This window comes from Loxodonta africana, chromosome 10, assembly GCF_030014295.1.
Source record: "Loxodonta africana isolate mLoxAfr1 chromosome 10, mLoxAfr1.hap2, whole genome shotgun sequence".
In the NCBI taxonomy this organism is placed as follows: domain Eukaryota; kingdom Metazoa; phylum Chordata; class Mammalia; order Proboscidea; family Elephantidae; genus Loxodonta; species Loxodonta africana.
In genome coordinates, this window is record NC_087351.1 from 66,787,065 (window position 1) to 66,801,577 (window position 14,513).

The 14,513-nt window shown below is 38.1% G+C and overlaps 1 protein-coding gene across 1 annotated transcript in view; it reads right to left on the reverse strand.

The window, feature by feature from the left end:
• Nucleotides 1–14,513, reverse strand: part of GCH1 (GTP cyclohydrolase 1) — a 52,488-nt gene that overhangs the window by 13,838 nt on the left and 24,137 nt on the right. Inside the window, exon 2 of the mRNA XM_003408648.4 lies at nt 9,797–9,906. Within this exon, the coding sequence (XP_003408696.1) occupies nt 9,797–9,906 (110 nt within the window). The remainder of the gene's footprint in view (nt 1–9,796; nt 9,907–14,513) is intronic.

The window sequence follows — 14,513 nt, forward strand, 5'->3', positions numbered from 1 at the left end:
GTCTTTCTTCTACTGAAGGGGGAAACATTTTCAAGAAAATGCAAATGAGCCTGTAGCAACACTATAATGTATCCAGGAAAGCCTCCTTTGAAGGGCAGAAATTGTAAGTGTAAATGTTGCCATTCTACCCATCACAGTGGCCTTAAAAGCCCCACCACAGAGTCCTGTCACACAGAGGGTCTCCCTGCCCTTTGTCATACTTGGTTGTCCCATTTCTAAGCTGCTAGGGAACACTCTCTTCCTGACAGCTACCACCGTGACTCAACAAAACCTGGATCCTCAGAATTACATTCTTATAGGACCTACTATAAGGCAAAGATATTTCTATAATACTTGAAAAGTATTGATTAATATTTAATAAGTAAATGTTACCTCTTTATGAGGCAAGTATTAAGCTTTAGAAAACATCAGTTCCCTAAAAAGGCAAATAAGGTAATGGTCATTTGTAGGTGATCAACTAACCCAATATCAAATTATTAACTCAATCACATCATGGTTTGCCAATATTTGTTCCATTTGTTCATCTGATATTTACTGTACACTTTTATAATTGATTTAGTAATCAGTAGTGTTTTTTTTTCCCATTAGTGCTATGCTTTAAAGGTTTGAGAATCCCACCTCATCGCCTTGCTAGTCAGCAGGAAAAAGTAAAGTAACAACTGACAGTTGAATATTCCAAATTAGAAATATGACAGCATTAAAAATTTCCCACAGAACCAAGGACTTCTATACCATGGGAAAATTTTTTACTTATATGCAGGGCTAGAATTTGTTTATTGTTTGTATTATTTTTGGTCTACTTTAAGAAACTAAGTTTTAGTGTCCCTTTTAGAAAATCATTGCTAAATAATATATTTTTAAAACAGTTAGCAAGAACACAAACACAGATAACTATCATAACCAGAGAAGTATCTGAAGCTTGAGGTATGATTTTACAAAACAGAATATCATTAGATTTCCCGAGGAACAGTTTGCACCTTAATAGATAAATGTTACTGCGTTTATATTAATACTCAACCTGAGGTTTTGCAGAATGTAGTTGTTGTTGAGGCACATGAAAAGCAGTTACTGATGCTGCTTATGTACAAATAAACACTTCATGAGGTTTGTTTTCTTGGTTCATGGTTTCAATGGTTATTTCAGACAATTGGCCTAATATTATTTTCAGTGTCTATTCTACCTCCAAGTTCACTGTATGGTGCCTGGGATCTTAAAAATCAGATGGTGCCCAACTACCATTATTAAACATTTTTAATCAAAGATTCTATACAGCAAGATCATGTGCCAAAGGAGGGAATGATGAAAGAGTTGTAATTCTCCTGGAATTCAGATTTCTGGCTTTCATGGAGGCTAGGGTAACCCACACAGGCCACTGCCTTTGGGTATCCTTTTGAACCTCAAGTTTTGAGGGGCGAAAAAAAAAACCGGTTCCTGAATCCACCTTTGAGTCAAACAACGGTCCAGATAAAGCAGTAAGACCATTTTCTCTGGGCATTGTGCTTTTCTGAAGAATTCTGTCAGTTTTGTGAAACTGATTCCAAAGATCATACTGAGAGCTATGTTTAGGGTAAATCAGTAATTACTTTAACTAGTCTTCAAGACAATGTTGTATGAAATACCTGAATCAAACTGTCACCCCCTTACTATGCAGAAATTTATGTATCTTAAAGAAACCAGGTTCCCAGAGGAGATCAGCCTCATGGCTCAGACTCTATTTTGTCTTAGGCTCCACGTCTGCTTCTGAGAAAGTGACCCATGGACTGTTAATAGGTAAACCAAGGAAGGGCAGCTTGCACTTGGGAAGAACACTTAGTATGTTTTAAATAGATCAACTGAAGATTTCCAACAGGAGAGGTCCATTTTGTATTACCTTGCTAATCATGTATTCTCTAATGGAAACTTGGCTGTCACATGCAAATTTTTCTATACCTTCATTTCCTCTAGACAAACTTTGTGTGCTCCTTACAGATATATTTTTGTATGGTGCATCTAACTACACTAGTTTAGATGATCCCTTTCCAACTGACAGTGAATTTACATGAACAATCTCTTGTTTAGAGTCCTGGTGAATGTGTGGGCAGTGCACTTTGGGAATTTTAGGATTACCTTTAGATATTCATAGTAATGATGCTAGCAAATATTGGAAAGGTAATATTAATTTGTTACACATTGTGAAACGAGAGAAGAACATCCTTTGGTCCAGCATTCAGAGTGAGGTTGATAGCTTTAATTCCTACTTATGGCATAGTTGAATTGGAGAAATCTTTAAGAAATTTGTCAATCACTGTGGGACAAACAGCAGATGAAGCTGCTAATGTAATGGAAATACAATAGCTATCTCTCACCTCATTAAGCCAAGGTGACATGAGATAACAGAATAGCCTTAGATTTTCTATTAGCCCAGGAAGGTGTAGTCTGTGCTGTAGCAAATACCTCTTGTTGTATTTGGATAAATAACACAACAGTGGTAGAATAGAACATACCTAGAATTGGACAGCAAGCTACTTTGTTACACACTACAACTTCCTTACAAACACCAGATTTGTTTGGTTACCATCAGGAGTAAGTACATGGGCTAAATCACTATTGCAAGGAATAGTAATATTCTCAGTCTGCATCCTGATAGTACTAAAAAAAAAAATCCCAAAACCCGTTGCCGTCAAGTCGATTTTGACTCATAGCAACCCTATAGTATTAGGCATAATAAAACTTATTGTCAAAATCTATTAAGAAAACATTCTGCCTCCAACTTTGGAGAGTGGCATCTGGGGTCTTAAATGCTAGCAAGCAGCCATCTAAGATGAATCAATTGTTCTCAACCCACCTGGAGCAAGGAAGAATGAAGAACACCAAAGACACAAGGTAATTATGAGCCTAAGAGACAAAAAAGGACCACATAAATGAGAGACTATATCAGCCTAAGACTAGAAGAGCTAGATGGTGCCCGGCTACAACCGATGACTGCCCTGACAGGGAACTCAACAGACAAACCCTGAGGGAGCAGGAGAGCAGTGGGATGCAGAACCCAAATTCTCATAAAAAGACCAGACTTAATGGTCAGACTGGGACTGGAGGGACCCCAGAGGTCATAGTCGCCAGACCTTCTGTTAGCCCCAGACAGGGACCATTCCCAAAGCTAACTCTTCAGACAGGGATTGGACTGGAATAGGGGATGGAAAATGATACTGGTGAAGAACAAGCTTGTTGAATCAAGTGGACACATGAGACTATGTTGGCATCTCCTGTCTGGAGGGGAGATGAGAGGACAGGGGGCGGCCAGAAGCTACCCAAATGGACACGAGGAGAGAGAGTGGAGGGAAGAACTGTGCTATTTCATTAGAGGGACAGCAATTAGGAGTGTATGTAGATTTTTGTATAAGAGACTGACCTGATTTGTAAACTTTCACTTAAACCACAATAAAAATTAATTAAAAAAAAACAAACTTATTGTCTATTGTCTTACGCATTAAGGTAAAAGAACATCTCAGGCTAAAATGTTGATGTACATTGAGTCTGTACTTTTCCGCAATACAATTCATGAGAACATCACTCTTAAGATTCTGGTGAAAAACCAGAGGGTATCTAGTGGAAAACCAGCACTATGAGTTTAAATAGCCTGCCATGGCTGCCACCTAGGAGTCCAACTAAGTCCAGGTATTGATCGTCGATGTGTTATCTCCAATCTCTGATCAAATGGAGGGAATGATTTTGGAGATAATACTGGAGCCATTATTCCCTGTCCTTGAGCATAAATACTGTAACCCAGCTGGAGCTAGACTCACAAGGACCCACAAGAACTCACAAGGACACATCAACTGGGTGGTAAGGTATAAAGACAATAGCTAGAACAATCTCGGAAAACATCTTTTAGGGAGCCTTTCACATAAACAAATCACAAACAGCACAAAAAACCCACATACTTTCCACTCTTGTCTTTTTCTACTAGCATTTGGTGAATAGTAAGATTTCCTGGACCAATGAAGACCGTCCCGACCATCATTACCAAAACCTGTACCAATGATAATTGAGAAAGACAATTCAAAATGTAGAATCACAGTGATTTAGCAGTTTCTAGCCAATCTGTGAAAAGCTGAAGCTTTCAGTGGTTTTTCTCATCTTGTAATGTTAATATGTACTGATGATTCTGTAATGTTCCTTGGACTCGGACAGACATGGCTCTGGCAGCATGCTTGTCCATTTTCCCACTCTGCCTATTCTGTAATACTCCTTGGACTTGGGCAGACATAGCTCTGGCAGCATGCTTGTCCATTTCCTACTTTTGCCTCTTTGAACATATGCTGAAGAAAACCTTTCTTTTTGCTTTGCTATTAAAAAAAAAAAAAAAAAAAAGGACACAAACACAGAGGTAATCATAGCATAGGATATAATGGTCAGAGGCTGAGTTCAGAATCAAGTTCCTTGGGTCCAGCTCCAGGCAGGGCACTAACTCCCTTCTATCCTTTGGACAAGTCATAGGCTTTTTGGGCCTTATTTTCTCAATCATAATAAAAGGCAGAGAAGAATTCTAAAGTTCCTTCATTCTTGAAAATCCTGAGCCCTGCTGTTAACAACCTCAGCATCACTGATTGCATGGTTACCAGACACTGCATGCCTCCTTATGGGATGGGATGGAATAGGAAGTCCACAGCGCCCCTATGAACAACACTTACCAAAAATGTTTAGCCTTAATTTTACAAAGCCTTTGGTCTAATCCATCTAGAGGTTGAAGAAACAATTTAAACAACACCATAAATGTAATGGACAAAATCCAGAAGGTGGGACACTCTACAGGACAATCGTCCCAGTCTCTTAAATAAGATAACGTCATGGTGGGAGAGGCTGTTTTAGAATTAAAAAAAAAAAAAACCCAAATGCAATATGTGGACCTTGTTTGGATTCTAGTTTAAACAAATCAACAGTAAGACATTTGGAGAAATGTAAATATGGATTAGGTATTAGATGCTACTAAGGAATCACTATTAATTTTGCTTATGATAGTGCTGCTTTGGGTAAGTAAGAAAATGTCATTTTAGAGATACATACTAAATAATTAGTGGTGAAGAGCCATGGTGTCTATAACTTACTTTACATTCTTTATATATTCCAGGATTTATTGCTAACTTTTAAGGTATGATAATAAAATTGTGATTATATTTCTAGCAAAAAAAAATTATTATCATTTAGGGAGACACAGTGGAAGCAGTTATGGAATAGCATGATATATGTTATTTACTTCTAAATAGTCCTGTGTTGTTGTTGTTATTAGGTGCCATTCAGTCAGCTCCGACTCGTAGCGACACTACGCACAACAGAACGAAACACCGCCCAGTCCTGCACCATCTTACAATCATTGTTATGTTTGAGCTCATTGTTGCAGCCACTGTGTCAATTCACCTATTTGAGGGTCTTCCTCTTTTCTGCTGACCCTGTACTCTGCCAAGCATGATGTCCTTCTCCAGGGACTGATCCTTCCTGACAACATGTCCAAAGTAGGTAAGATGCAGTCTCGCCATCCTTGCTTCTAAGGAGCATTCCAGTTGCACTTCTTCCAAGACAGATTTGTTCATTCTTTTGGCAGTCCATGGCATATTCAATATTCTTCACCAACATCACAATTCAAAGGTGTCAATTCTTCTTTGGTCTTCCTTATTCATTGTCCAGCTTTCACATGCATATGATGTGATTGAAAATACCATGGCTTGGGTCAAGTGCACCTTAAGTCTTCAAGGTGACATCTTTGCTTTTCAACACTTTAAAGAGGTCCTTTGCAGCAGATTTACCCAATGCAGTGCGTCATTTGATTTCTTGACTGCTGCTTCCATGACTGTTGATTGTGGATCCAAGTAAAATGAAACCCTTGATAACTTCAATCTTTTCTCCATTTGTCATGATGTTGCTCATTGGTCCAGTTGCAAGGATTTTTGTTTTCTTTATGTTGAGGTGCAATCCATACTGAAGGCTGTGGTCTTTGATCTTCATTGGTAAGTGCTTCAAGTCCTTTTAACTTTCAGCAAGCAAGGCTGTATCATCTGGATAACACAGGTTGTTAATGAGTCTTCCTCCAATCCTGATGCCCAGTTCTTCTCTGTATAGTCCAGCTTCTCGGATTATTTGCTCAGCATACAGATTGAATAGGTATGGTGAAAGGATACAACCCTGACATACACCTTTCCTGACTTTAAACCAATCAGCATCCCCTTGTTCTGTCCAAACAACTGCCTCTTGATCTATGTATGGTTCCTCATGAGTACAATTAAGTGTTCTGGAATTCCTATTCTTCGAAATGTTATTCATAATTTTTTATGATCCACACAGTCGAATGCCTTTGCATAGTCAATAAAACACAGGTAAACATCCTTCTGGTATTCTCTGCTATCGGCCAGGATCCATCTGACATCAGCAATGAGATCCCTGGTTCCACATCCTCTTCTGAATCCAGCCTGAATTGCTGGCAGTTCCCTGTCAATATACTGCTGCAGCCGTTTTTGAATGCTCTTCAGCAACCTTTTGCTCGCATGTGATATTGATCATACTATAATTCACACATTCGGTTGGATCACCTTTCTTGGGAATAGGCGTAAAAATGGATCTCTTCCAGTCAGTTGGCCAGGAGGCTGTCTTCCATATTTCTTGGCATAGATGAGTGAGCACCTCCAGCACTGCATTCGTTTGTTGAAACATCTCAATTGATACTCTGTCAATTCCTGGAGCCTTGTTTTTCACCAATGCCTTCAGAGCAGCTTGGACTTCTTCCTTCAGGACCATCGGTTCCTGATCATATGCTACCTCTTGAAATGGTTGAACATCGACTAATTCTTTTTGGTATAATGACTCTGTGTATTCCTTCCATCTTCTTTTGATACTTCCTGCGTCATTTATATCTTCCCCATAGAATCTTTCACTATTGCAACTCGAGGCTTAAATTTTTTCTTCAGTTCTTTCAGCTTGAGAAAAGCCAAGTGTATTCTTCTCTTTTGGTTTTCTATCTCCAGCTCTTTGCACATGTCATTATCATACTTTACTTTGTCTTCTCAAGCTGCCCTTTGAAATCTTCTGTTCAGTTCTTTTACTTCATCATTTCCTCCTTTTGCTTTAGCTGGTTGACATTCGTGAGCAAGTTTCAGAGTCTCCTCTGACATCCATCTTGGTCTCTTCTTTCTTTCCTGTCTTTTCCATGACCTCTTGCTTTCTTCGTGTATGATGTGCTTGATGTCATTCCACAACTCGTCTGGTCTTCAGTCACTAGTGTTCAATGCATAGGGGAATAGTCCTGTAGGGACCCAGATATAACAAGGCTGGCTCTGTACTGATAACTGTTGAAGTTGTTTCAGGATATGGAACTTTATTATGCTAGTCTCTCTATTGTTACATATGTTTGACATTTTCCATAATAAAAAGTAGAGATACCACTATATACCTAATGGATTAGGTAAACTTAAAAAGAATGAAAGTGTCAAATGTTGGCAAGGATGTGAAGCAACAGGAACTCTCATATACTGCCGTCAGGAATGTAAATTGGTACAACCACTTTTAAGTCAGTATCTAATAAGTTAAATATGAGTATACTCTGTGATTGCTATGAGTCAGAATTGGCTCAATGGCAGTGGGTTTGGTTTTTTTGGTTTGTATACCCTACGATTTTTTTTTAATATTTTATTTTGTTTTTAGTGAAAGTTTACACAGGAAATTAGGTTCTCATTTAGCAATTTCTATTTTTTATACATATTGTTCAGTGATATTGGTTACATTCTTCATAATGTATCAACATTCTTATTATTTCCATTTTGGTTGTTCTGTTTTCATTAATCTAGCTTCCCTGTCCCCCTAGCCTTCTCATCTTTGGTCTAGGGTACATTTTTACCATTTGGTTTCATCTAGATAAATATTTTGAAGAGCATAGTGCTCACAGGTGATATTATTTATTTTATGGACCAATCTGTCATTTGGCTGAAAGGTATCCTCTGGAAGTAGTTTGAGTTCCAAATTTAAAAAGTATCTCAGGGCAATATTCTTGGGAGTTCATCTAGTCTCCACCAGTCCAGTAAGTCTGGCCTTTTTTTTTTTAAAGGAATTTAAGGGTTGTTCTATATTTTTCTCCCATCTATCCAGGACCATCTACTCAGTCCCTACTCAGAACGGTTAGTACTGGTAGCTAGGCACCATCTAGTTCTTCTGGTCTCAAGGTAGGTAATGTCGTCGTTCGCATAGACTATTGGTTCTGTAGGCTAGTTTCTTACTTTGAGTCTTTGGTCTCCTTCTTTCTCTTTAGCTCTGGATGAGTAGAGACCAATAGTTTGTATACCCTATGATTCTGCCGTTCCACACCCTAGGTACCTCCCAACAGAAATGCACACGTCTGTGCAGCAAAATAATGTTTATAGCAGTATTGTTTGTAACAGTAAAAATTAAAAAAAGAAAACAACACAAATGCCCACAAACAGCAAAACAAACTGTGGCATGCTTACATAATGGAATAATATACTACTATTTCTTATAAGCCTTCTGTTTGAAAATTACATTAAAAAGTCAAAAAATAAAATTACGCATCCCACTTTGGAGAGTGGCATGCTAGCAAGAGGACACCTAAGATGCATCAATTGGTCACAACCCACCTGGAGCAAAGGAGAGTGAAGAACACCAAAGACACAAGGTATTTATGAGCCCAAGAAACAGAAAGGGCCACATAAATGACAGACTACATTAGCCTGAGACCAGAAGAACTAGATGGTGCCCAGCTACAACCAATGACTGCGCTGACAGGGAACACAATAGAAAAGCAGGAGATCAGTGGGATGCAGACCCCAAATTCTCGTAAAAAGACCAGACTTAATGGTCTGACTGAGGCTAGAAGGACCCCGGAGGTCATGGTCCCCAGACCTTCTCTTAGCCCAATACACAAACCATTCCCAAAGCCAACTCTTCAGACAGGGATTGGACTGGACTATGGGATAGAAAATGATACTAGTGAAGAATGAGCTTGTTGGATCAAGTAGACACATGACACTATGTGGGCAGCTCCTGTCTAGGCGGGGAGATGAGAGGACAGAGGGGATTAGAAGCTGGCCGAATGGACACGAAAAGAGAGAGTGGAAGGAAGGAGTGTGCTGTCTCATTAGGGGGAGAGCAACTAGAAGTATATAGCAAGGTGTATATAAATTTTTGTATGAGAGACTTTCTTGATTTGTAAACTTTCATTTAAAGCACAATAAAAATGTAAAAAATAAATAAAAATAAAATTATGATACTTGAGGAAGGGGAGCATTAACAACTCTTTGTCCTAAACCCACATGTTCTAAAAGATATGTTTAATTACAATAAGCTAGACAACATATTATCTAGTTTGCATTAGATTCATTTTTGCTAATGTAGAAAGGGCTGGAAACAAATTAAACCCACTAATACATAACCTGTGTCACAAGAAATTCTGCAAGTCATTACTGATCATGCCATCCTATCTTGGATCAAATATTATTCAGACAGATAAAGGCAAAGGTTTTTAGACCCTGCAGCAGCTAGGTTAAAAAACGCCATGTTAACCTCATTATTTTAACCTATTAACATGGTATTTAATATGAAATGCTTGCCCGAAGGGCCTTCTGCTACTTTGTTTTTGTTTTTTTTTTTTAATTCAAGCTAATCTGGTTGTCTAATTTATACATGTATAACTCTGAATATCAAGGATATCAGGAATTAGCAACTATTTAAAAGATTTAAAAAATAATTATCCTAATTTTTAAATTTTTCATTATGCTTTTAAAAGTTATTTGGAAAAAAACAACAGAAAAGAAAACCTTACCTTTCCAACAAATGGAACTAGATGATGTTCGCACATGGAGAACATGTCTATGTCCTTCACAATGACCATCTCATCATGATCTTCATCAAATATAGCATCATTTAGGACATCTGAAAGCAGAGGCTTGCTTTAATAACATTTCCAACTTTATAGAGAGGTACAGAGTAGGAAAAGCAAATAATCTCTATGAGTAAATATAAAGAGTCAACATAAGAAAGAATGTTAATCCTCATTAAAATATTAAGGGACCACAAATTAAGACAAGTTATTTTTTCTTATCAAATCAGCAAAGTTGTTCTCTTTAAATAACTGGGGAAATCCTTATGACACAGTGTTACATGAAAATGTATTTGCAGTATGAGAGAGAATTGACTGATGGATTCTGTCAAAACAAAACATGGCTATTTTTGTGTGCTAGAGATGGGCCACTTCCATTTCCTTCTTTACATTTTCTTGTACTTAATACTTTCTCTATAACAGATGTGTAGGAAAACATCTGAGAAAAAGTCTAATCTTTAGCTTTCTGACTTCTGGGGCCATCAATTCCCCAAATAATTTTCTCTTATAAATGTTTCCTGTTATTGTATGCAAACATCAAATTTATTCCAGTCACCTTCTTCCCTTCCTAAAGCAAATAAATCCCAGTTTTTATGTATATGCCCATCTGGGTAGACTCTTGGTGATGAGCAGTGTCTTGTCTAAGCTGTGGATTCTGGAACATATGGCCAGGCATACAATAGACACTTAAAAGCTAAAAGTTTTGTATGTGAACTCAGAAACAAAAAGACAAGCAACCCAATTAAAAAAAAAAAGGGCAAAGAACTTGAATAGATATTTCACCAGAGAAGATCTACAAATGACCAATAAGCACATGAAAAGATACCCGAAGTCATTAGCCTCTGTTGTTAGTTTTTGTTAGGTGCCATCAAGTCAGTTCCAACTCACATACAATAGAAGGAAACATTGCCTGGTCCTGCGCCACTCTCACAATCATTGTGCTTGACCCCATTGCTGCAGCCACTGTGTCAGTCTATCTCACTGAGGGTCCTCCTCTTTTCTCTGACCCTCTGCTTTACCAAGCATGATGTCCTTCTCCAGGGAGTGGTCCCTCCTCATAACATGTTTAAAGTACACGAGACAAAGTCTCACGATCCTCAGTTCTAAGGAGCATTTTGGCTATACTTCTCTCAAGACAGGTTTGTTCCACTTTTCTGGCAGTCCATGATATATTAATATTCTTTGCCAACACCATAAATCAAAGGCATCATTCTTCTTTCGCTTCCTTTTTCATTGTTCAGCTTTCATATGCATATGAGGCTACTGAAAATATCATAGTTTGGGTCAGGCACACCTTAGTCCTCAAAGTGATATCTTAGCTTTTGAACACTTTAAAGAGGTCTTTTGCAGCAGATTTGTCCAGTGCAAAATGGTGTTTGATTTCTTGACTGCTGCTTCCATGGGCATTGATTATGGATCCAAGTAAAATGAAATCCTTGATTACTTCAGTATTTTCTCCGTTTGTCATGATGTTGCTTATCGATCCAGGTATGAGGATTTTTGTTTTCTTTATGTTGAAGTGTAACCCATACTGAAGGCTGTAGTCTTTGATCTTCATCAGTAAGTGCTTCAAGTCTTCTTCGCTTTCAGCAAGAAAGGTTGTATCATCTGCGTAACACAGGCTGTTAATGAGTCTTCCTCCAGTCCTGACATGTGTTCTTCATATAGTCCAGCTTCTCAGATTATTTGCTCAGCGTCTAGATTGAATAAGTATGGGTGAAAGGATACAACCTTGATGCGCATCTTCCCTGATTTTAAATCGCACAGTATCCCCTTGTTCTGTCTGTTCAAACAACTGCCTCTTGGTCTATGTCCAGGTCTGCATAAGAACAATTAAGTGTCCTGGAATGCCCATTCTTCACAATGTTATCCATAATTTGCTATGATCCACATAGTCGAATGCCTTTGCATAGTCAATAATACACAGATAAATATCTTTCTGATATACTCTGCTTTCAGCCAAGATCCATGTGACATCAGCAATGATATCCCTCATTCCATGTCTTCTTCTGAATCTGGCTTGAATTACTGGCAGTTCTCTGTCAATGTGCTGCTACAACCATTTTTTAATTATCTTCAGTAAAATTTTACTTGCATGTGATATTAATGATATTGTTCGACAATTTCCACTTTCTGTTGGATCACCTTTCTTTGGAATGGGCACAAATATAGGTCTCTTCTAGTCTGTTGGCCAGGTAGCTGTCTTCCAAACTTCTTGGCATAGACAAATGAGTGCTTCCAGCATTGCATCCCTTTGTTGAAACATCCCAATGTTCTGTGAATTCCTGGAGGTTTATTTTCGCCAATGCTTTCAGTGAAGCTTGGACTTCTTCCCTCAGTACGATCAGTTCTTGATCATGTGCTACCTCCTGAAATGGCTGAATATTGATCAATTCTTTTTAGTACAGTGACTCTGTGTATTCCTTCCATCTTCCTTTGATGCCCCCTGCATCATTCAAATATTTTGGCCACAGAGTCCTTCAATATTGCAACACGAGGCTCAAATTTTTCTTCAGTTCTTTCAGCTTGAGAAAGTTGATTTGATTCCTGTGTATTCCATCTAGCAAGGTCCACATGTATAGTCACCATTTATGACGTTGAAAAAAAGTATTTGCAATGAATAAGTTGTTGGTTTTGCAAAATTCTATCGTGCTAACTCCGGCATCATTTCTATTACCAAGGCCATATTTTCCAACTACTGATCCTTCTTGTTTAGTCATTAGGGAAACATAAATCAAAACTACAATAAGATATCACTTCAGCCCCACTAGGACAGCCATTATCAGAAAAATGGGCAACAAAAATTACTGCTGAGGACGTAGAGAAACTGGAACCCTCACATATTGTTGGTGAGATCATATAATGGTACAGTCGCTGTGGAAAACAGTTGGATGGTTCTTAAAAAAATTAAATATAGAATCAGCATATGACCCAGCAATTCTGCTCCTAGGTACATAGCCAAAAGAACTGAAAAGCAGGGACTCAGTGTTCATTACAGCACTATTCACAATAGCCACAGGGTGGAAGCTGCCCAAGTGTCCATCAACAGATGAATGGATAAACAAAATGTGGTTTCTATTTTTTATTATTATTCAGCCATAAAGAGAAATGAAGTTCCAATGCATGCTTTGACATAGATGAACCCTGGAATCATTATGCTCAGTGAAATAAGTCAGACACAAAAGGACAACTATTGTATGATCCCACCTATACAAAATATTTAGAATACGCAAATGCATAGAGAAGAAAGTTTATCAGTGGTTACCAGGGATGGGTGGGAGAAGGAAAGGGGATAGCTATTGTACTGAATCTCTGTTAAAGTCAATGAAAAAAATTGGAAATGGAGAGTGATGATGGTTGTACAACACGGTGAATGTAATTAATGTCACTGAATTGTACATGTAAAAATATTTGAAATGACAAATGTTTTATTACACATATTTTTACCACAATAAAAGAAAATTTTTAAATAAGATGACCTTTAAAAAAAAAAGGTTTTGTTTTTAAAAACTGCACTGATACCTGGACAGCTTGGCAAATTGGACATATTCAAGATACCTAGCTCTGTGATTTCAAAGACTCTGGGGATACCCAATCCACAGTGTATGATTACACAGAGGAAGGAAGAGATGAAATAGAGCTTTCCAAACACCTACAGCTATTTCCCCTCAGAAGGTAGACTGCCAAGTGAGTCACAGGGAAGATACACAAATGCCCACCCACACTACCTGACCTTCAGTGGCTTCATCGCTTCTAGAATAGGGGCTCGGATATATTGAGCCATCATGAGGCTGTTCAGAGACACATTTGACTGTGTAGTAGAAAAGGCATTAGTGTGGTCAACAAAGGTGAACATGTGGGGTTTAGACACACAGACGAACACAGACATCCCTTTTAGAAGTGGCTGATAAAATTTAGGGAGGAAAAGGTTCAGTGTCATTTTTTAAGAAAATACTCCTCCAAAAGCCATTTTCTATTCTGAACACTCTGCCCTAACCTTCTATCATATTTTTGAAAGAAGTCCACAAGTAGATCCTTGGTGCTCCCAAAAGTGTTCTGGATTTCTCCAAGGTTTGAATGTAATGTTATTGCCATGCATAGGTTACTAAAATCTGTAGTCATATGATAAATCTGCATGAAAGTAAAAACAAACAAACTAACAAAAAAGATTCCTTAAAGAACAAGAGAGAACTGCCAAATGTAGGGAGCATTCATTTGTTTTCTCTGGCAAAGAATGAGAGCATCCCATCCTAATCCCTGAAGACAAAAACGTATGACAAGCATTAAAAGCCAGCCCTTGAAGGAGGTTAAGTTAGGATCTGGCTCCATCACTTATTAGCTGTTGGACCTTGGGCAAATCACACTATACCACAGTCTCTTTGGCTGTAAAACAGGCATGAACAAAGGGCCTACCTCACAGGGGTACTGTGAGGATTAAATGAGACAATCCACAAGTGTTTAAAACTATGCACAAAGAGTAAGTGCTAGTTGTTATATTTTTGCTGTTATTACCATTATTTTTAAGGTTAAGGGAGTTCCTAAGCTATATGTCCCATCCACACAGATGTGTATCTGAATTTAAAAAGTAACAATTTGCTTCTAACAAATAGAATAAAGGAAAAAATAATAACTTTACAGTAGAAAAACCTGGCAGATTCTA